Source organism: Musa acuminata, chromosome BXJ1-3 (genome assembly GCF_036884655.1).
Source record: "Musa acuminata AAA Group cultivar baxijiao chromosome BXJ1-3, Cavendish_Baxijiao_AAA, whole genome shotgun sequence".
Lineage (NCBI taxonomy): Eukaryota > Viridiplantae > Streptophyta > Magnoliopsida > Zingiberales > Musaceae > Musa > Musa acuminata.
Window position 1 is genome coordinate 29,268,267 of NC_088329.1, and position 22,826 is coordinate 29,291,092.

The 22,826-nt window shown below is 42.4% G+C and overlaps 3 protein-coding genes across 8 annotated transcripts; all 3 read right to left on the minus strand.

Moving 5' to 3' along the window:
• Positions 1–453: 453 nt before the first annotated feature.
• LOC103972932 (protein TIFY 8) lies at positions 454–5,262 on the minus strand. 4 transcript variants are annotated; one of them, XM_009387343.3, is made up of 7 exons: positions 5,018–5,249; positions 4,600–4,901; positions 2,273–2,460; positions 1,720–2,159; positions 1,498–1,585; positions 876–1,059; positions 491–754 (listed from the first exon to the last, which is right to left on the minus strand). In XM_009387343.3, exons 2-7 carry the CDS (start codon positions 4,814–4,816, stop codon positions 675–677), a joined length of 1,197 nt encoding a protein of 398 aa, XP_009385618.2. In that variant the 5' UTR covers positions 4,817–4,901; positions 5,018–5,249; the 3' UTR covers positions 491–674. The 4 variants fall into 4 exon arrangements, with proteins under 4 accessions (XP_018676739.2, XP_009385618.2, XP_018676740.2 ...); XM_018821195.2 differs by having other exon boundaries at positions 1,720–1,867; positions 1,940–2,159; positions 4,600–5,239; XM_018821194.2 differs by having other exon boundaries at positions 454–754; positions 900–1,059; positions 4,600–5,262.
• Positions 5,263–6,366: 1,104 nt separating this feature from the next.
• LOC103972931 (D-glycerate 3-kinase, chloroplastic) lies at positions 6,367–9,798 on the minus strand. Of its 3 annotated transcripts, none has more exons than XM_009387342.3 (12): positions 9,509–9,798; positions 9,044–9,417; positions 8,703–8,782; positions 8,504–8,555; positions 8,371–8,412; positions 8,144–8,222; positions 7,935–7,966; positions 7,775–7,843; positions 7,559–7,633; positions 7,360–7,476; positions 7,196–7,246; positions 6,367–6,667 (listed from the first exon to the last, which is right to left on the minus strand). In XM_009387342.3, exons 1-12 carry the CDS (start codon positions 9,714–9,716, stop codon positions 6,524–6,526), a joined length of 1,323 nt encoding a protein of 440 aa, XP_009385617.2. In that variant the 5' UTR covers positions 9,717–9,798; the 3' UTR covers positions 6,367–6,523. The 3 variants fall into 3 exon arrangements, with proteins under 3 accessions (XP_009385617.2, XP_064984013.1, XP_064984024.1); XM_065127941.1 differs by having other exon boundaries at positions 8,359–8,412; XM_065127952.1 differs by having other exon boundaries at positions 6,444–6,667; positions 7,360–7,472; positions 8,359–8,412; positions 9,509–9,794.
• A 337-nt stretch (positions 9,799–10,135) lies between these two features.
• Positions 10,136–12,554, minus strand: LOC135624391 (leucine-rich repeat extensin-like protein 3). The gene has a single exon (XM_065127929.1). It carries the CDS (start codon positions 12,407–12,409, stop codon positions 10,562–10,564), a length of 1,848 nt encoding a protein of 615 aa, XP_064984001.1. The 5' UTR covers positions 12,410–12,554; the 3' UTR covers positions 10,136–10,561.
• Between the last annotated feature and the right edge of the window lie 10,272 nt (positions 12,555–22,826).

Consider the following 22,826-nt stretch of genomic DNA (forward strand, 5'->3'; position numbering starts at 1 on the left):
AATTATGCTTACTTTTTATAGTTAACAAATTATCGTGAATGTCATAAAGCATCGTCTATTAAAAAAAAAAAAAAAGACTCATCTTCTTCTCCATCGATGGATTAAAAGATTGTCATCATATACGAGAATAAAGCGTCTAAGAAAAAAAATAATTTAAAAAAAATTTGTTATCTATTTACCAATAATTCTAATCAAAATCGAATTAAATTTTATAATCATATTTTAATTAGATTTCTTAATCTTTAGTTAGGTCAAGTGATCATATAAAATATATATCTTATCTTAAATTAGTTTCCTAATTAAAGATTTTTAATATATCTTTAATTAGGAGATGAAGAGCCGCGGGCACCTGTACTACGATAGTAACATCTCATATATCTTCTCCCTTCCAAAAATTTTATTGTATATGTGGTTATGTGTTGAGTTAGAAATCTAACAGTGCCATGATCAGCGTGAAATAATTTCAGCTCATTTAATGGAACAGAAAAAATTAGCCAAGCTGCACAAAATGCATATATGTCGAAGGTGATCGATCACCCCGTGAAGAGTTGTGCGCCTACAAAATGCATATAGGTAGTCTACAAGGTAGGTTGATTAAACCAAAGCATCTGATGACAAAATTGAGATGCCTAAACGTCACCGAGACAATGTATCCACAGCAGCACATGACTAAATCATGCATCTCTCCTGTCTCCCATGGTAGGTTCTGTTGCTTGAGTCATCGTTCTCCCATCTCGGCCGATCGTTCCGCCACCTAAAAGGCCATACCACCACTTATAAGACTATTGTTACATAGTCTCTTTGGGGTCCTCCGATAAAATTGAAGTGATACAAAGAAATAAAAAGACTATAGTAACACAAGGGCAAATATTTACCAGATGTAACACCAGAAAGAACACCTGCAAGTGGGATCCCTGCAAGTTGGCTTATCCCATGACCCATATCTCCATGAACAGGCACTTTAGCTTCATTCATGGTTGTCCGTTCGCTGGATTTGGAAGAGTGAGAGGTCGACCATGACCCACCATTTATTCTGGCTAGAGCCATTATAACGTCTGCCTGTAGTTCAACATCGAGTATGAAGGCAATTATTGTTATTGAAAATATTAATCAATTGGAAAATTGCTGGCTCAGTTGATGTGGAGACAAATTAGAGCGAGAATGATGCATAAAGTAAATGAGAAAGAAGGTCAAAGTTTTGCTGAACAGGAAATAAATAGATCAACAGCCAAGTACGGTTAGCTAGCATGTGAATTTTACCAAATATGTATAGATGATATGCTGGTCAAATGTTTGTGTTGAGTAGTACTAAATCCACCAGACAGGCCAGTTTCTGAAGTCTAAACCACAAAAGGCATCGAAGCAATTTGCCGACCCCATTCCAAGAGAGATGAGTATCCATTCTCCAAATTATGCAACATGCCACCTTCTATGCTACATGCTTCTATAATAGATTTAAAGTTTCATCAAGATCATTAACATGAAAATTAGATGGACCTTATTTGGTTGGACATTATCAAAAACATGCGCTTGACCAGCATAGAATATTGTCATTTGACGACCAGCAGATGATGTCGTAGAACGCCTGAAAAACACAAGACAAAGAAGGTTTCTGACATTGATGTCTTCATAGTCGAATCTACTAACAGATGAATCATGGTTGCCTTGTAATCCTGTAGAAATATATAAGGCAAAATCCACTAAATTAGAGAGACATACCTTACAATATTAGAAGGTTCTGATTCAATAGCCAGAGAAGACTTGGGTTTATTCAAGAACCCAGTTGAGTTTCTCCCAAAAGCCATGTTAATTGGGTTATCAGTACTCATAACTCCAGATCCTCCAATGGCTGTTTGAGAACCATCATCTGTAGCAGATTGTGAAATAATCATTGCAACTGCATTGGCATCTTTGTACGCATACAAGGAAGAAGCCAAACCTAAGTACATCCCAGCTTGGGAAAACCGTGGAGCATGATTTGATATCTGTCCAGAATTTTTGGACAATGATTGTTCCTCCTTGGACGTAGGTGAATCAGATATGCTACTAAGAGGATGTAAGATCAAAGAAGTCGGCCTTGGTGGTCGTAGCATTGATAGCATAATTTTGTCATCATGAGATTTTCCCAGGTGCTCACTAACCACCTCTTTTCCAAACATCTAATTTTCATAGTTGAACATTTATAAGAGGTCTATCAACTATTCACCAAGATAAAAATAAAAGCAGAAGATTTACCCGACAAAGGACAAAAGTAAAAGAGCAAAGTTAGTACCTTAACCAGGCATGAGCTTTCGAGAACATCTGAGCACACAGGATGCACTCTATTTATTGAACCTGAATGTATTGATTCAGAACAGCTCCTCTTTCTTCCAGACAATGTATTGCCAACATCAGGCCCTGGTACAGCACTCTTCCTACCATGAAAGTGAAAAACTTCAGAACCTTTCACCCCCTGCCTCTCTACCAAGGATTAGGAAAGGGAAAAGAAATAAACTTTTTCTGGTCAGCCAGATATAAATTGCTATATGTGAGAAAATTCAGTACCAATCAGCATATAAATATTTGTAGAGAAATTAAAATCCCCAAAAATCCCTATCACCACATGTGCTAGAATATTCATAATTAACAGACCAAGATCCAGGAGAAAGGAAAAAAAAGAAGACCTGACAATGTACAACACATCATAGCAAGGAGTAACAAAACAAGTATACAGAAGCCACTGGTGTCAAAGCAATGCTATTTTCCAAATCTGAGGCAAAATGTACCATCTGCAAAGATCATGCTCCTAGGAATAACATGCAGCCATACATCACAACTATTTGAGGAAATTCACATTAAAAATTGACAGAACAAGAAATATGCATAATTGAAGTGCTAGTAGTCTTATAAACCTCACTCAATTGAGAATTGACTCAGTAACTTAATTAAGTGTCGATACACATGCACTAAAATGTTTAAACCCAAGTTATTAATAGTAGACCCATCTAGTATTATAAACCGAACCGATTCTCTCCTCACCCAAGGCCCAATTCATACCCAATGATCATCCCAAGTCAAACGCATGCAAAACATGACTCATCAAATTTTTATGTTTAAAATCACAAGACCCAAATTAATGACAGTTTATCTATCTAATTTTATAAACCAATTCAGTTATACCTGGGCTTCCAATAACAAGTGAATTAGGGCATCATGTTATATCAATTATGCACGAGGACCCCAACCCTAGTTGGCCCAAGAGTCTACAAAAACACAAGAAACATCAAAAAGAAAAGATATTCTCAAGCAACCCAATTAACATCGAACACGAACTCATTACTCAGAACTGCCAATTGAACGTTAAACTTTTAGTGGGAGAAAAAAAACCTAGAAAAGGAAAATATATAAAGGCAATTCAAAGTATTAAATATGCCAAGTATCAAAAAAGTAAGCCATATAGTATACATGAAGTTATTTAAGAATAACAAGTTTTAGATGATCATTTGATGCTTAGAGTGCATAAAATAGGTTTCACCTTAATATATCCCAGTCTGATGAAAAGAGAAGTTATATCTGAATAAGTTGATCTCCCTTACTTTTTTTAAAGGCATCAAATGATACCAGAGAGGCAAAGTATTCCATACTGACAAAGGCACCGTTGGAAAATCTTTAAAACCACAAATAAAAAGAGAGGCTAATATCAGAAACTTCAAAACAACGAGTAATCTGTGAAAAAGACTGATAAAACATCTAGTTTACAAAAACAACCACAGACCAATTAACAAGTAGCATAGCCTTTCATAATTATCTGTGAAAATGGCATTTAAAGTATCTATACAAGGAAACTTTGCACTGCCTATCACTAATAAATCATGGAAGTCAGATTGCAAACAGCACATTGAACAGCTGAAAAGCAAAGTGGTAAATGAGCAACCACAGGTAGCAAAATTTCACTCCATATTGTAAGAATCACAGTGTCACTAGTAAATGAAGGCTAACACTATGCAAAAGCCTAAAAGCTTAGCAAAGTAGAATAGTCAGCTAGTTCGTTGAATGGTGTTGTACATAGGGAAACCACCATAAAACAGATAACAGAGTTTGTATACTACAAGTCGATCACCGAAAAGATGAGCTGTGCAGAATGGCAGCAAAATAAGCATATAAAACCAACTAAAAACAAATCAAAAGAAGAAAAAACAAACAAGCATTTACATACAAAATATAGTAAGCGGAGGAATTAAGAGAGATTTCTGAAAAGAAAGACAACCGAAATGTTGTGCAACAGAATAACTTAATTCAACAAGCAATCAAACAAAAAAATTAGTCTCGAACTTGATATACCATCCGAAGAAACTACAGCTATCAAATGTGCAAAGCAAAAGAAAAAAAACGAAAGAAATTGGTTTTTAGTCAATTATGCAGTCTCTAGAGACGAGCTTAAAACAAAGCCATCTTTGGGGCTAATAAATGTACCACGAAAAGTAAAGAATGATGAAAACAAAAGGCATCTTCCTGTTAGAAAACTTCAACGGAGAACAAAGATCTGATACGAGGAGCAGAAGCAGGTCATCCCAGTACCTTCCCAAAAGAAACAGAAACAAAGAAGAAGCCAGAACGAACCTGAACCGAGATCACAAGTTGGCGACATAAGGCCACGATGGCGGGCTGCAGAGACCACCACCGAGGCAGCATAAGCGTCGTCGGCGGCGCCGCTGTGTCCGCCACTGGAGAGGAGATCCGGCGGGGGCGTCTTCTCAGCGCAGTGCACGCTCATGCCCAAGAAGTCATGGAAGCAGGGATTTTCCTTTTGCTTGCTCTCATCCCGGCCCATATCCATCACCACCACCACTACAACAACCGTAATCCTCCGATCCTCCGACACCCCATTGCCGACGTCCTGCAATCCCGAATCAGGGCTCGGACTCCCAGAAAGGAAAAAGAGAAATAAAGCTTGAGCGAGGGTTCTCAAAAGGGGAGGGGGTATAGGAGAGGGAGAGGGAGATGGAGAGTGATCTTTTAATCAGAGGAATCAACACACCGGAAAGCAGAAGGCAAGAGCTTTGCGTTCTGGTCCCCTCCTCACTCTCCTCTGCTTTTTATTTTTCCTCTTTTTCTTTATGATTTTTTACCCCCCTCTTTACTCGTTTAGAAACATACAGACTCTCATTCTCGACCGGAAGCGAATGCCACTACTCGTGATATTCCATAACCCTCTCCGTCTTTTTCTTTCTCTCTCTCTCTCTCTCTCTCTATTTTATATATATATATATATAGAGAGAGAGAGAGAGAGAGAGAGAATCGATGTGGGGTTTTTAGGTGCGGCTAAGAATGAATGAGAGAGAGAAAGATGAATGAAGTAACGACCGGAGGAGAAGAAATGAAACGAGGGAACGTCGTTGTCACCGATGCACACGTAGCTTCGTTTGCAAGGTGAGGACAAAGTCTGTGTGTCCACGCTCCGAACGACATTACTCTTACAAACATGGATTGCTGGCTCTCGACCCCCAAAGAGACCCATGGTGCCGGGGACCAACAAGAACGTTGGGTTTCTACGAGGAACACCTATCGTCCCCCGGGGGGCCACTGCTGGCCCTCCTCCGATGTACTCCGATGGCATCGGCGCTTCAAGCTGAGATAAAGCCAGCCAATATAGTGATTTCAACCGCGTTCATTGATTCATTCCCATTCTTGCATCTTGACGTGTAAATTCGGGGTATCCGTTCTCTTCCTCGTGAACACGGCCGCCACCGAGATTACAGCTAACAGTATACAAAGAGCAAGCAGATCAGGTGGTGATCTTAACGCCATACGAAGTTGTCACCCAGCCCAGTTGCACTATTTCTTTGTTACGACACCCTATGATCTACTCCATAACGCAATTAAAAAGAGCGTCTTATGTCCATGGTCCGATTGGCAAAGCAGCAAATAAACAGATATCTAAAGAGCAATATACTCCATCATCTTTAGAATCTAAATAATCTGCATAAATCTTATGAAACTTTTTTCTTGACTTCAATCTTGGATCACCGTATGCCCAGGAAATCACTGATACTCCAAATACCATAAAAATATATTTTCTTTCCTTCATTTGGTTCTGATAAAATTTTGTTCACAAGTTTTGACGAGTCTAAATTAACAACTTCTAGACGGTACACCAAATCCAGTTTATATCATTCGTCTCTTTAAATTCTTAACGATGTAAGACTATCTTCTTATTTCATCTCGACGATAATTGAAGGGGCACACTCCAAACTTGGCACCCTCATTGGTACTACAGAGAGACACCACGCATGTGCATGTGCATGTGATGTGTAAGGATGAGCAATCCACAAGGCTGCGAGGCAGACGTGGGATTCTCACTTTTGCAGGCAGATATGAGATCAACCGTTATAGAACCACACTGCTTTCAGATGTGTGGCTAACCATTAGGAAAGAATTGCTTGTCCTTTGATCTTCCTGAGATATGAGCAGCAAATACTGAGGTGTGACAAATGATCACCTTAAAAAGTACCAAAAAACAAGACTCTGATTCCAGAATTGAATGTCAATCCTCCGATAAGGGATTCCTTTCCTCGTCGATATCGATAACAACAAGACGATCTGGGTCCAAGCCTTTTGGTCCCTCACTGTAGAGTGTTGGAAGATAGGCCTTATATGCTGGCAGGTAACGTGATACAAAATCCAAAACCTGCAAGCATAGTTCAAAATTCAGGTATTGCATGTTGAGGCAGAAGAACAAGTCCAAACTCCAAATATCAAATTGCTTATTACGAGAAAGCTACCGGGTGATTAATCTTCAAACGGGGAAGTTCATTCATCAACAGAATTGTAAAATGAAAATGACTTTGTCAAACATGATGTCATTACATAAAAGGACAAAAAAAAACACAAAATGACCTAAACTAAAATATATAAATCGTCCGACAAGCTAACAAGTGCTGGCAGCTCAACGTATTATCAAATCATACATACAAAAGAGCAACAAGTAATGGCCAAACAAGTAATGTTTCAGTATGGCTAATGGCATTATACCATAAACTCTATTACTGTATATCTGGCAAATCATAGACATCCAATGCCTGTTACTAATCGAATACTTATCAGAACCATTAACAACTCAACATGGATGTGATGTTAAATTACCTTAGTTTGTTCATGCCTAAAACAAGAGAAAGAAAGAAAAAATTAAGAGAACGATAAAAAAAATAGGACTCACCTCTTCATCAGACATGCCAGGTTTCCCGTCTTCCCTCATGGCCACCTCTGCCTGAAAGCCATAAGATATTATTTGAGTAAAGGATCCATGACGCACGGCACAATAATAAAGGTACTACTAGATAGCAGTCTAAGCAACTTATTTCATCAGCATATGCGGTTCACCTGCAGACGCCACTGGTAAACACAATTGGGATCCCGAATTTTGATGATGATCCATGCTTCAATGAACTTGTCCCAAGCATTATAATAAGCTTTGAGGTTTTCGTTGACCAGTTCTAGCTAAAAATTAGATAGGTTCTCATGAATAAATAACAAAAGCAGAAACAATTAACGGACTCCCTTTATCCCATCAAGAACTTGCCTGTGGGTCAACTGCTTTCACAGCTTCATTTGGAAGAGGTTTGAACCCAAGCATCCAACCTTCAAACAAAACAACCTACATGAACAAAAGAAAAAGGTTAACCAATCTAGGAAACTCATATCCCTTCAAGATCCAAAAAAATAGGGAAATTCTTTCTCCGGAATCTTTGTCAAAATTGATGGATTATTAAAATTTTACAATTTAAAGTAGATATACCTCTACAGGCCCTTCAACCTCTGGCCATGTCGAAGGGTCAGCTCGATCACCCCTGCCTCCATAAGCAGACTGCATAACAAAGAACGTCTATCGTAATTAACCTTTAAAAATGGGCAAAACACCCACAAAAAAGTAAACTGAGATGATACGATCAGCATACCTTGTCATACCGTGGAAGCTTCATCTTCATACCTGAATAGTTTCAAGATAATACTAATCAACAATTTTAACAGTTGTGCAGTTAAACACCTGTCCTTAGCATTTATGTAAAGAATATGTCGCTCAAACCCATAACAACAGATAATAAAAGAGTAGATACTCGTATCTGAAGCCATAAATGACTCCGATGACAAATGAGTAAAATAATACCTTTCTTTGTTAATTTGCTTAAAGAAGTAAGAGTATCAATGGAGAATTGCAGGTCGTGGCTTCCCGCATTCCCACGAAACTGAAAATATGTGATACAACTATGTTATGCCAAATAATCTAATCAAACTTCCAGGATCAATAGCCTTGAAGATGGAAGACTTATGACACCACAATGCATCATAGATTGCACATATACTGCAAGATAAAATATTAACTTCTTTCAGCACCTCTAATAGAGCGTTTCCAGGATTTTGACTCCTTAATTCCGCCTAGGTACAAAGCCCGTAATCAGAAAAAAAAAAAGGAATTTTAAGGGAAAAAAGAAAAGGAAAATTTGTATCTAAATGTGTGTATATGTACCTGTCCCTCAGCTGTCAAATAGAAATCATCAATTGATAAAGTTGCGGAATTCCTGGGAAACAACTTGCATTAACTCTATTATAATTGAGCTGATTTCAACAAACACCAATACTACATTGTGCATAAGCATCTAGCAAAATAAAATTGTCTGAACATTATTTTCTTATTTTCTTCTTTCACAAAGGTCTAGTGAGGTTACCTCCCAGATCGCCGGAAAAGGTAATCAAGAGCAAATACAAGAGTAGTTTTTCCACTACCTTGGGGAGCGCTGATACCAATCTGCAAAGAAAAAGTCACTCTTTCACTATACGATTGATGACTTTTCTATCCGTTATTTTCAATTTTCATATTTTTCACTTTTGTTTCACCTTATGTTGGAAAATAAACTTCTCCAGGATGCAGAAGGTCATATCTATTCAAGATGGCCGATCTTAAATATTGGAGTAATGCCTCAATGTTGATTGACAAAGATATATATACAAACACAAGAATAGACCGAAGTTGTAATTGGAATGCAATCAAAGAGTAATCACATTATACCACAAGTGGAGGGATATCATCTCCTTCACTGAACATGGAGCGGTGGCGCATAAGTTGATCTTCGCACCAGAGGAACACGGGTACGTAAAAGTGGTAGATTCTGATCTTCTCGGGGGGCGACAAGCTCAGTTCATTGAGGCGGAACAGTTGGCACAGGTGCACCCCGGTCTCCAGCCACTTGTCGATGGATTCCGCCACCGATTCAGCGGTAAGACCCAACCGCTTCATCAGCGGACCCGCGCAGATGAACTCGAAGAGGTCACTGACAGAGGAGATGAGAGCTGGAGATGTGGGGAAAGCGGAGCGCAGGGCCATCAGCCCCCGCCCTTTGATCGCAGCGCCGTTTGATCGTCCATGGTTCGAAGATGGAAAATCTAAACACAACGTAAAAGAATGTCGATATGGGAAAAGGGGGAAATGGAATTGGAAAGATAACCCTACGAATCCAAAAGGAGGAGGGCAGACCAGATACGAAGGGGAGGAAGAATCGAGGACAAGAGGAGGCAGCAGCAGAGCAACAAGAAGGCGGGAAGGAGAGGAGAGGAGAGGGGGTGCTGCGGGAGCAAGGGGAGGCTCCTCCTCCTCCTACTGTTGCTGTTGCTGCAGAGGCGGAGGCGGAGGCGGAGGCGGGCAGCGGCGAAGGGTGGTGGGAGATGGCGCTGAGAACCCTCATGTTCCCACAACGCGGCGGACGAGGGATGTTCAGAGACGAGGAGCTTCCTACTGTCTATCCAAATCCCCTCCTCCGCCTGCTTTGCTCACACGTGGAATTATAGATAGGCCACTGTGAATTGGGCTGAGCCCACATAAGTGACCATCGAATTCCGCCTCCTTGTGTGTGTGGTGACATACTTCCTCCATCGGTGTCTGTAACGGGTAGGGATGGAGTTCCCTCCACAATTCGGCCCTCGCAAAAGAGTATCGTTGTGTGGTTCAAAAATAAGCAGAATGAAACCGCTGCGGAGGGTCTTTAGACGCACAATTAACTCATACAAAAGCATCCTTTAATTAGATTTGGTTTGGGTTTATGATTGAAATCCGCGTCGTTGTATCGAGAAAACGTAATCCCATCACAGCAGGCAACAGTGTACAGGAATGTTGATTAATCGAATGTTGAAACAAGAACGGATAGAAGAAGAACACGAACAGATGAGATTGTTTACTTGAAACCTCTGACTCTGATCCTTCACACATTTATTCACGATTCAGAATAATATCCTTCATCCATATGCCATGGAATGACAAATGGAGTCGTTGTAAGCTGTTTCCTTCTTCCATCCACGCCTTCATAACCTTGAAGAACATCTACTTGTAGCAACAACACAAGTCGAGCAATTTGGTTGTTTGCTTTGCTGGAGGAATGAGAGAGGAAAAGGAGAGAACCAAGGAGGGCAATGGAGAGAATCTGATGGAGGACTTCACCGCAAGAATCCTCATCAAAAGAAAGGAAGAAAGAAAAGAAAATTCCCACCTTTGCCGACGGAGGGTAGGTGGGTGGCAAAAAGATATGCAGAAGAATTAAAAGACGGGAGGTGGAGGTGATGTATATGAAATTCCAATGATAGCCGGCAATGGTTCGTCGTATACGGGTGAGGGTGCAGGTGACGGCGCCTCGATGCATGGCGGTGAAGGCGGTTCGATACAAGGAGGTGGTGGCGGCTCGACACATGGAGGTGGGAGTGGAGGTGAGTTTGATGGAGGCGGCGGCGGCGGCCGGGAGTTGGGTGGTGGTGAGTACGACGGAGGCGGCAGTGAGTTAGGCGGTGATGGGTAAGACGGAGGCGGCGGTGAGTTCGGTGGCGGAGGGGCTGAATAGATCGAAGGTGGTGGAGATGAGTGCCATGGAGGAGAATGGGGTGGGCTTGGTGGCAGCGAAGATGGAGAATATGCCGGTGTAGGGAAGATGGGGTTAGGTGGCGGTGGAGACCGATTGCAGTAGACGGGAGGCGACGGAGATCGTGAGCAGTAGACTGGCGGCGGCGGTGATGGAGATCGGATACAGTACGACGGCGGTGGTGGAGAAGGTGGAGGCGGCGACGGAGGTGGAGGGAATGGAGGGGGAGGCGACGGTGGAGGAGGAGAAGGGGACGGTGGAGGAGGCGACGGCGGCGGAGAAGGTGGAGGTGGCGACGGCGGTGGCGGAGGGAGTCGAGGAGGCGACGGCGGTGGCGGAAAAGGTGGAGGAGGTGACGGTTGCGGCGGAGGAGGGGAGGCCGGCACGAAGGGCTTGCAAGTAAAAGCAGAGCAGTCGACGGGATGATGAGACAGGAACGACTTACATTGGCGCTCTGAGCGCTGCTTCGGCCTGTCGGCAAGGCAATTGCGGCGGTCGTCGAACGATTCGACCGCGAAGCACTGGGGCGGCTCCCCGGTAAAGAAGTTGTAGGAATAGGTAAAGTTCTTGAGGCGCGGCAAACCGCAGATCGAGGCCGGGATACCTCCGGAAAGCAGATTGTGTGCTACATCGAGCTGCTCCAGGCTGACCATCCCGCCGACGTTCGGTAGTGGCCCAACAAGCCTGTTGAAGCTGACGTCGAGAACGGTGAGGCTCCTGAGGAGGCCGATCTCCGGAGGGAAGCAGGAGCTGAGGCCGTTGTTCATGAGGATGATCTCGTTGAGCGTCCTCGACATGTTGCCGAGGCCGGCGGGCAGGCAACCGTGGAAGCGGTTGTTGGCGAGGACGACGACGGAGACGGGGGAGTTGCCGAGGTTGTCGGGGATGTCGAAGGCGAAGCGGTTGTGGTTAAGGAAGATGGCGTCGAGGTCCCTGTCGAACAGCTCCGGGGGCACCGCGCCCTCGAACTCGTTGATTCGGAGATCGATGTAGCGGAGGGAGGGGAGGCGGAGGACGACATCGGGGAAGGGGCCAGCGAGGCGGTTGTTGCTGACGTCGAGCTCGTGGAGGAGAGCGAGGCGGCGGAGGGAACGGGGGAGGGTGCCGCAGAAGCGGTTGGAGTTGATGTGGAGGAGGGCTAGGTCGGCGAGGAGGCCGAGCTGGTCGGGGAGGTAGCCGGCGAGGTCGCCGTGGTTGAGGTCGACGCCAGCGACGACAGTGAGGGTGGGGTCGGAGGGGAGAGGGGAGCAGAAGACGCCGGTGTAGTTGCAGACGGCGGGGCCGACCCAGTTGCCGGTGAGGTTCATAGGATCGGAGACGATGGCGAGCTTCCATGCCTGGAGGGCAATGTAGGCGTCACGGAGGCGGGAGTTGGGGAAGGACGAGTCGTCCGCATCTTGATCCTCTTGGACAAGCCGCCGCAGGCGCGGCATGTGACCATGGCTCCCCGAGCAGGAGGAGACGAGAGGGAGGATGAGAAGCCAAGACAAGAGGAGAAATGAGAGGGGATCGGCCTCGCCATGTTTCCTCATCTCATCTTCCTACTATTTTCGAAGCAACACTTGGGTGTGACTGCCGAGAGAGAGGCGCTGCTGCTTGTGTTTCTTATTGAAGGTGGAGATGCAGGGAGAGGGGCCTCCCTGTTTTCTGCGAGTTCAAATGAAGTGAAACGGGCAACGATGCACGCCTCGCGGTGGAAAGCCAAATCACGGCTTAAAGCCCACCTTCCACGGACGGACGGTCTCTATGACATCTTCTTTCCTCCAAGTGCTATTTTCTTTTTTATTTTTCTGTAATATGTTATCTAATGCTTATTTAGTATCGGAGGGTTCTTGACCGGATTGTTGTTTGTACCGTTTTGTTGTTTGGACTTTGCAAACTAGCAAATACGTAGTAGGAAAGAGTGAAATGAAATACGATGCCGTTCAACAGGCATCGGGAACGTAAGTTTTCTAGATGGAACAGATCGAATGAAGTCGTTTAATGATGAAATATGGTTTAGATGTTTAAGATGATTAAGAACAGAGTGCTGCCGCGTTTCGGGCCCGCCCGTCGGAAACGCTGGGACACGGCACGGATGCCATGTGTATTAGTGTATCCTCTACGCGGTTGGTTGGTTGATCCTTGATGACACAGCCGCTTCTCCTCCCGAGGAACACAAGCACGTGACAGACGCCGGCGCGGGCTCGACAGATGAATGAATGGCTGTAAGTTTCGAACGCGTGAGCGGGCGAATAACACACGAACGACCATTATCACATATTACTTTGGACACAGAACCAAGTCGAGTCTGATTTGTTAAGATTTGCTGACTCGATCCTCGCTGGCGTTTACATACCACGTCATGTAGCAGAGTCCGCCAAAAGACAGCTGGCTTACATAATTGTCCACGGTAATCAATCAGGTGTTTTTGTTTGGCCCACCCGAGACCGTGGTAGAACGATAGACTCTCACGTGATAACCAAGTGTAACGCTCCATAGAAAACACGAACATGGGTTTCTTTCGCGCAATTTTGTCTCTCTCCCCATCATTTGTACTTGGTGCAGACCGACATTATGAGATATTTACGGAGGTAAGGGGAAAGGTGCAACAGGCGGGAAGAGGGAGGCCAACAGGCCGGATGCTCGAGAAAGGACGCAGGGGGCAGGTGCACGTGCTGTGCTGTGCTATGCTGTGCAGTGCAGTGCAGAGGAAGGACCCACGGCCTGTTTGCCGACGGCACGAGTGGAACGCGTGCGCGCGTGGTGGTGTCGGTGGACGGCGCACGGTCCGACTACGAGACCGAGAACGGGAACAGAAACAAGAGCCCTAAGAACTTGAGATGAAGCGAGAGTGAAGACGTGACCAAGCCAGACCGCCTGGGCTAATCACTACATGACGAGGAAGGTGATAGTAGATGAGATTTGATGAGATTTTTCCAACTTGATATTTTTTTCAATTATATGTGAAAATCTTACGCTCAATTGAGGAAAATCATCTTTTTCATTATGTATAAATAGATATTTATATCAAATTAATTAATATATATTTTTACTTTTATACTTCATTCTATGGTATCAGAGCATTTACCTTTGAGTAATACTTATCTCCTCGTTGTGTTCTTTGTTGCCAGAACTACACTCTACCACCACTCGCAATCAGCCATCGCTCGCGTAACACCTGAACAACGACGCCATCACTCTAGTCGGAACTCCAAAGGCTTTTAACTGGCCTCCTCTACAGCTCCAACAGCCAGCATTGCACTCCCTGTGAGAGTCTTAAGTGTGAGTGCTGCGGATGACGCTCTCTTCTTGTCGTCGTATGTTCCGCACAAGAGACTGCCCTTCTTCTTCATTAGCGAAAAGTCGCTCTCTGGCATATCTACACCTTCTCCTCCTACGGTTACAATCCATTGCATCTACTCTCTAATAGTGCTGTAGCTTCTCTGTTGCACTGCAAATAACGTCACAGTGCTACAGCCTCTCTACCGCACTACAAATAGTGTCGTAATGCTGCAACCTCTCTACCGCACTACAAACAGCACAATCCATTGCACCTTCTCTCTAACAGTGCTGTAGCTCTCTCCAGTATTACAAACAGCTTCGCACTACTATAGCTCTCTCCAGAGCAATCTCCAGACCGCATCATTGCTAGGCCCAGTACCAACAGCGTGTTCTCCAAAACCTTCAATTGATAGATCGCCATGTAAAGGTGTTGCAGCACCCTCCCACGGTGCTCAATTAATAGATCACCAGGTAAAGGTGCTACATCACCCTCCAACGGCCAGCATTGCTCCCCCTTCTCCCTCACATAATCTATAGCAAACGGCTGACTGCCACCCCTCCTTCCCCTCCTCCAGACCAACTGCCATATCTTTCTGCTGCCGCATCTATGTCGAACGCTACGATCTGCACCAATTGCAATCGTCGTCGCCTGCTGTGCACCAAGCAACTGAACCTCCCTCTTCTACGATCGTTCCCTGGAACTGTACTTGAGTTGAGCAGCATCATTTCCCTACCTAGCACAGTGGTAACACATCCGATCCCCATCATTGTTACAAGCACCGCTCACAACAGATCTGCTCCTCCAGGCTGCACATTCAGCTGAACAAATCTACTCGCCCAACCGACCTCTAGCGATCACCGCCTCTGTGGCGGTTTCAACAATAGCATCATAAAAAAGGTGGAGCAGCTCATCCGAGAACTCTTCGCCCTGGACATCAAATACTCCATCATCAGCGTGAGAAGACGAGCAACAACTACTTCCAGTGCCACCCCAACCTCCTCGTCAACTGCTTCCTCAAGATCGATAGCCTGCCCACCACTAAGGAAGCCCAGGCCATCACAAATGACGTGTTCTCCCTCCTCGCTATTTAGCCTCTCAAACAACATATCGAGCCATCTCGAGTGCCGTGAACTCTTCATTCCCTTATTGCTCATCACTGCATCGCTGCTAAGCAAAGTACAGTAGTGATTCTTCACCGACGAAGCACGTGTGCTACCAGAGTTCCACGTAATAATACTCTTCACGTTCTTCACCGCCTAGATCCCCAACCGCAATAACTGCTACACAAAGATTTGCAGCTTTGCTTAATATTACATAACCAAACTAGCCTGCACAGGGCTAAACGCCTCCTTCAACGAAGAACTTTTTTGCCAGCAACCCATCTCAGGCGACGTTGATCAGCACTAATACTTTTGGACTCCCACTTTGCTCCCTCGTATTAGTATATATCTTCCATATATCCTCATCATCTACCTCTGACACTCCAGTTATTGTTCCCGTAGGGAACCATAGTACTTTTCTACATACAGGTCTTATCTCCATCAATGCAGCAACTCTCATCCCTTATCCAATACAAATTATTTTCTCATTATTCTCTTCCTACTCTTAAAAATGATAACATTATAACTAATTGTGATGCTTGTCTCAATAATAAAAGTCATAGACTCCCTTTTGGAATATCCTCCGTATCATGTTCTAAATCATTTGAAATTATTTATACTGATGTTTGGAACTCTACCCTAATCACTTCTTTTGACAAGTTTAGATTTTATATCATTTTCGTAGACTATTTCACCAAGTACACATAGATATACCCTCTCCATCGTAAATATGAAGTTTCAATAATCTTCACCAACTTTATAAAGTTGGTCGAGAACTTCTTTCAGTCTACAATTAAACCAGTTTACTCTAATGGCGGAGGTGAATATCAAGTCCTCACATCCTACCTCTCAGCTAATGGTATCCAATACCTTAAGTCACCCCCACATACTCCTCAACTAGTTGGCTCTACTGAATGTAAACATCGATATATAGTTGAAACTGGTCTCACACTTCTACATCAAGCCTCCATGCCAACAACCTTTTGGTCTATAGCCTTTCAAATTGTCGTCTACCTTATTAATATTGTGCTCATTCCAATCCTCCAATACCAGCCACCATTTAAAAAATTATTTTTTAAATCCATAAATCTTTAAAAACTTAAAGTATTTGGTTGTTTTTGTTATCCATGGCTACGTCCCTATGCCTCACACAAGATAACACCAAGATTTAAGCCTTGCATTTTTATAGGATACTCTCTTGAATATAATACTTTTCGTTGCTACAAACCTAAAACTCAAAAAGTCTTTATATCATGTCATGTTATTTTTATGGAGTCTACCTTTTTGTTCCACAACCATGAGTCTCATACCATGCAAGCTACTCCAACAAATATACATCACTAGAGTATATCGTCGATCCCCTCAAACAAGCCTCTCACAACTGTTAGGACCAAGTCGGCACTAAGAAGGGAGGGGGGGGTGAATTAATGCTTACGATAAAATCACGTCAGTTTGAAAATTCTCGTTCAATGAAAATTGATTAGAAATATGTTAACTTAAAAACATATTTGTAAGTGTAGTGAAAGTAAGAAATTAATTTGTAATGTGAGAATGAAAAGCAAAACAGAAATGTAAACCAAATTTATAGTAGTTCGGTCGTCGTGACCTACATCTACTCCTTATTCCTCTTCACAAGAGACCATCGGCTTCCGCTACTGGTCTTCCTTCAATAGGCAAAGACGAACTACCCTATTACAACTTTTTTTCCATTTTGCAGGTTTAAGAGAGAACATTTACTCTTCTCTCTTTTACACTTAGACATCACTTCTTCCTTTAAAAGAACTTCTTGTTGAATCTCGGATTTTGATGATGAAACCAATTGATAAGTGTTTATGAATTGATCTACGTTTTGAGTAACGCAGGATGCTTCGATCAGGATAAGACAATTAAAGCAGGAAGAATCATGTTGGGCCGGTGGAACATGTCAAAAGATTGGATGTCTAGCCGGAGGATCAGATGATGTATCGACAAAATGCTTCAGGCTATGGATTTAGACATCGGGCTAAGAAGAGCAAAAATTATGCCAAGGATATCGAAGTTGCAGAGGTCAATTGGTCGATTGGGCAATAGGCTGTAAGAGAGGACAATGCGTCGAAGAATCGGACAAAGCGTCGATGGACCAATGACATGCCAGACAACATGATTCATGCTTAGTAATAATTGTCTAGATCGAAGTATGTTTTTACATGTACAGGATTAACTATAATAGCAAGGTATAAAGAAAAATAAAGTCCCAGAGTCAAGAACGTGATTTCATTGGGAGTTCAAAAGTTCGTCGGAAGTCTAGACGTTCGTCGGAAGTTCTATCAGAATTGACCGAGAAGTCCCAGCGCTTGCCAAAGAAGCTCGTCGAAACTCACCAAGAAGATCATCATGAAGTCCAGGAGCTTACCAAGAGTCCACTGGAACATTGCCGAGAGATCGTCGGAAGTTCGCCGGAAGATCACCGGAAGCTCACCGGAAGAAACCTAGACTTACGGACTTTGTTTAGCTTAGTAAATATCTTAAAATTTATAGTTAGCACATAATAGGGATTAGGATTGGGCAACCCAATTAGGAGACAATTGGGCCAAGTTTGGGCTGTGTTGAGCCAAGAGGAAGGCCCAAACAGTAATCAAACAAGTGAAACCATCATGGCACAATCTCCGAGTCTGTGTCAGACGATGGTACCGCTAGTCTGGGCGGTGGTACCACCCAGACTCAGTCTTCGAGACTGTCTAGGTGGTGGTGCCACCAGTCTAGATGATGGTACCACACAGTGTCTGGCTGCAGGTGGTGGTACCGCCCAATGCAGGCGGTAGTACCGCCCGTACTTTGAAATTTTGGGATTTGAATTTTGAGCTCCAAATTTGAATAAATTTTAGGCCTATAAATATCACAGCTATTCCTACATGGAAAATTAAGAAATATTGAACAAAATCCTATGATTCTAAAGTTATAAACCTTATAAAGTTGAGTTTCCTCCTCCTAAAGCTTAGAGAGAGTTCTAAGGGAGGTGTGAGAGGGATACGTTGTAAAAGAGGGTTGTAAAAAGTTACCTCCTAAACATGTGAAAAGGAGAATAGATGTGTAAAAGGGTAGTTGGTCTTTGCCCATTGAAAAAAAATCAATAGTGGATGCCAATGGCCTCGACGGAAGAGGAATCGACGAAGTGGATGTAGGTCACAACGACCGAACCGCTATAAAAATCTGATTTGAATTGTGCAATTTACTTTACTACAAACTACTTTACTTGCTTTACATCCACTATGCTCTTCTGCATGCTTTCAAAGTTAATACCTTTACGAAACAATTTTTCATCGGAAACGGATTTAATCGCAACGAAGTTTTGAATCGACGTAATTTTTATCACTGCACTAATTCACCTCCCCCCCTTAGTGTCGACTCTTTTTCTAATACTTCTAAATACTAGGAAGAGGTAACTCTATACTAAGAGATTTACAACTTTTTCATAAGGATTCTTTCCCCCTTTTTCAACTCAATTTCGTGCTTTACCAAGCAGAAATATCTATGGTATTTATAGACTACAAATGGCTTCGAAAATAAAGCCCCAAAAGGTTTCATCCTGGGTTTCTCAAGTCCTGACAGTATCATCGCCTATGCTGGGTGGTACCATGGCCTAACAGAGCTTCAGATACTGGGCTCTAGTGGTACCATTGCCTGATAGGGAGGTGTAGGGAAATCTAGGGGTGACATCATATGCGCAATGGAAGAGCATAAAACAAAAATCCCAAATTTCCCAATATGTGTTCATCGTCGTATATAGATTAGTGCGTAAAATTCATGACGCAAAAACCACATGTGAGAAAGATAGCTGTGTTACCTAGGGAGATTGTATATCCTTGAATTCTTGCAGATATGTAGAAGTGGACGAAGGAGATCAAGCGTCCTCCTCTCTAGCGATGATCCACATAACAGGGCTATGACGACGCTCCTTAAATCTCGAGACTTGCTATTTGAGGAGGAGAAGGGGAGAGGAGAATATGAGGTTGCAACTAAGAAGCCCCAGCCTATGGGCCTTTAATTCCCTTCTATTTATAGAGGTCCCCAATTAACCCTAATGGATCCTACCCTATTGAGTACTAGATCTCCATCCAATTACCCAAGCCTCTTAGATTAGTGAGTTTCTACCTAACAATCTCTTATTAGCTCTTGTTAGATCTCATCCATGAGATTCAATAATTTAGGAGCTTATTGGATATCCAATAAGATAAGGGCTCCAACATATATCTCATATTCGAACCTCTAATCGTCGCAACACCTACCATATGTGTGTGACCCTCTAAGCCCAATATCGAGCTGGCCGTGAGTCATACCTATCAGAACTCCTTCTGGCTCAGTGAATTACTATCTCCATAATAATTTACTAGATTCATCGACTACGGACGTACTAGGCCACCACGCCATGGTCCCCATACGATATATGAGAATCTAATCTTTTGGACCTATCTGTCCTCAGTTACCGTGTATCTATAGTCCCTTAACTATCTAATACACTAGAGACCATATATCGAGCATGGTGTTGTTAGGCTTATACGATTTCTCCTTGAGTCTCTCTGATCGGATTCTCCCAAAGAACTTTTTCTCTCTCAATCTGAATGACCTTGGCCAAAGATTTGTCTAAGCAAGAATACACGAAATATTTCTCTTATGATACCAAGAGTAGATGATCCTCTATCGACACTCAATAGTCATCGTAAAGTTGGTTGCCACTCCTAATAACCGGTTGTACTAGATTTGGAACTTCTAAACCTATAATTTTAGTATCAAAGAGTGGAGTACTCATACAGGACATCCTTGAAATCTCAAGTCTAAGGATCATATATACTACTGGGACTATAGAACCATTGTCTAACAATAAGGTATCATCAATCATCCAGTATTCCATGAGCGGATCAATCAATGAGCTCATTCTTATATGAGCACCTGTACTGTATCCTTAGTATCCCCACATGAGCTCATAGTTGCCTCCATCATATGGACAAGTATACAACATACTAGTCTTTCCAGTTATCTCGATGTCCCTTTCGAGTAACCTATGACTAGGATTATTTAGGGTTTGTGTTTAAAGGTGAATCTGTCTCATTATCGTGATCTCATCATGATCCGATTCCTATTACATAAATCTATAGACATCACAAAACACACACAATATATATATATATATATATATATATATATATATATATATATATATATATATATATATATATATGTAACAAGTAATATAAAGTGTTAAAATATCAAAATATAATAAGAAAAAAGAATGCATGTCAAGACACATGTGACATCACTCACGTGATTGACTTGTAGGGCACCTATGACTAGCAATCTCCCACTTGACCTAAAGCCAATCATCTATGTGTCTGATCCCCATCAGACCCTTATGAAGCTCAAAGACAATCCGAGGCAACAACTTTGTTAGTGGATCTACGATGTTATCTTTGAATAGAACTCTTTCCACTGCTACATCTCCTCAGGTCACGATCTCTTTAACAAGCAGGAACCTCCTCAGAATACTTTTGATGAGACCTAGGTTCCATTGTTTGAGTAATTACTCCATTATTGTCGTAATGTAAGGGAATCAGCTCCTCGCTGCCCGGCACGACTCCCAAAATCTATGATGAACTTCTTCATCTAAACTCCCTCCTTTGTTGCCTCTACTATAGCAATATACTATGACTCTATGGTCAAGTCAATAGTAGTATCTTGCTATGAACTATTCCAACATACTACTCCTCCATTCAGGGTATACACATACCTCGAATTTGACTTGCTATCATCAACGTCAGACTGGAAACTTGAGTCTATGTAGCTTATACCAGTAAAAGATCATTAGTCCTTCTTAAGTACTTAAGAATATACTTTACTGCTTTCTAGTGCTCCAAGCCTGGATTCGCCTGATACCTGCTCGTGACACTCAGAGCATGCGCTATATCAAGCTTGGTACATAGCATGACATTGTTAGGACTCTAGCTTGGAGTGTCCTAATTAAAAGGGACATTCATGTAAAACCTACCTAAGCCGACCCCTATTAAAGAGATGAAGAGGCCGGCTAGGGTTAGGAGGTTGTTTCTTAGAGAAAAATTAGGAGTTATAAAGGAATAGGAGTCTTGAGTAGGAGTCCTATTAGGAGTTGGTCAGAAGTAGGAGTCTTGAGTAGAAGTCCTATTAGGAGTTAGGGTTTAGAAGCCCTATAAATAGTCATGTATTCCTCCTCTTTTCATAAGCAATAGATGAATCTTTTCTGCAGCCTTTGAGCAGCAACTTGGAGGGAGGAACCCCTATAGAGTTCCAAGGAGGCCGATCCCCTAAAGAGATCAACCCCAAGTTTAGAATCTGCAAGGGTTCTAACACCTGGTATCATAGCAGCGTTCTTGGCGTCTCGCTGCCCTTCCACAGCCATCCATCAACCCTCCACAACCGTCCAAAGCAATTCCCACAATTGCTTAAAAGTTCGTCGCCAAATTTCGCCGTCATCTCCACCACCACGGATCATCCTTTGATCTCCCCGTGAATTGCAACAGGTTCTGGTTTTCAACCTTGCTGCTGCTGCAATTTAGTTATCCTTATTTGAAAATCCCAAAAAAATTATTCCTATATTGCTGCATAAACTTTTCGTCATAAAGTTTTCATCTCTACAACAAAAGATACATTGCAGAATTCCAACCGTATAGCACCATCTGTTTGATCTTGCTATTATGTTTTTTCTATCCAAATCTCCATGAAATTTTTATGATATCTTTGACGTTTCCTAATAGCAGATTTCCTATGGTTTTATCAAAAAATTCTCAATATAAACCATTGATATTTTACGTCTAATCTGCTATACTTGAAAATCTTCACTGTAAAATTTCAGCCGCATAGCACTGTTTGTTTGATCTTGATACTATATTATTTCTATCCAAATCTCTACGAAATTTTTATGATAGCTTTGACACTTCCTAACAGTTGATTTCCCTTTGGTTTCATAAAAAAATTCTCAATATAAACCACCGATCTTTTATGTCTAATCTGCTATACTTAAAAATCTGTGCTGCAGAAAGTTTCAGCCGCATATTGTTGCCTTAACCCATCTATTTGCAATCTTTTTTGAATGAAATTTCTTATAAACTTCATAGATCATCTTGTCTTCCATCTAAGATTGATCTATTAAGGAATTCATCCCTAAAAATGATTTTGTGTTGCTGCAAATTTTTGTCGTAAACCGCTAAAATTTTTCGACGAGAATTTTGCAATTGCAAATTGCACCAATTTCCTTGCTGTCATACTGCCAAAATTTTCTTGATTAAATTAGACATCATTGATGTCATATAAAATGTGATTTTGTTATCAATTCCCTCCTCAATTCTCTCAAGTTTTTGGTGGAAATTACATCGAGAAACCATTGTTTCTTTGACGACAACTCTACTCTTACAAGACAGCACATACTTGCTGCAACTTCCACTGATTTCTATCAAACCTTTATTACCATCTACCATAGATCCAAAACTTTCATCCACAGCCCTAAAACTCCACCAAACCACACCCTCAAACTGCACCCAAAATAGCCACAAAACAAGCCTAAACCGTAGCCTACATCCA

Coding starts and splice junctions, on each gene's coding strand:
- LOC103972932 (XM_009387343.3), bottom strand. CDS start 4,816: ATGGATATGGGCCGGGATGAGAGCAAGCAAAAGGAAAATCCCTGCTTC. Junction 1,060..1,497: donor ATAATGTCCAACCAAATAAG/GTCCATCTAATT, acceptor GTTGAACTACAG/GCAGACGTTATAATGGCTCT. Junction 755..875: donor TCTTTCTGGTGTTACATCTG/GTAAATATTTGC, acceptor ATGGCCTTTTAG/GTGGCGGAACGATCGGCCGA.
- LOC103972931 (XM_065127941.1), bottom strand. CDS start 9,716: ATGAGGGTTCTCAGCGCCATCTCCCACCACCCTTCGCCGCTGCCCGCC. Junction 8,556..8,702: donor CTTTTCCGGCGATCTGGGAG/GTAACCTCACTA, acceptor GTTGTTTCCCAG/GAATTCCGCAACTTTATCAA. Junction 7,634..7,774: donor AGGTTGAAGGGCCTGTAGAG/GTATATCTACTT, acceptor TTGTTCATGTAG/GTTGTTTTGTTTGAAGGTTG.
- LOC135624391 (XM_065127929.1), bottom strand. CDS start 12,409: ATGAGGAAACATGGCGAGGCCGATCCCCTCTCATTTCTCCTCTTGTCT.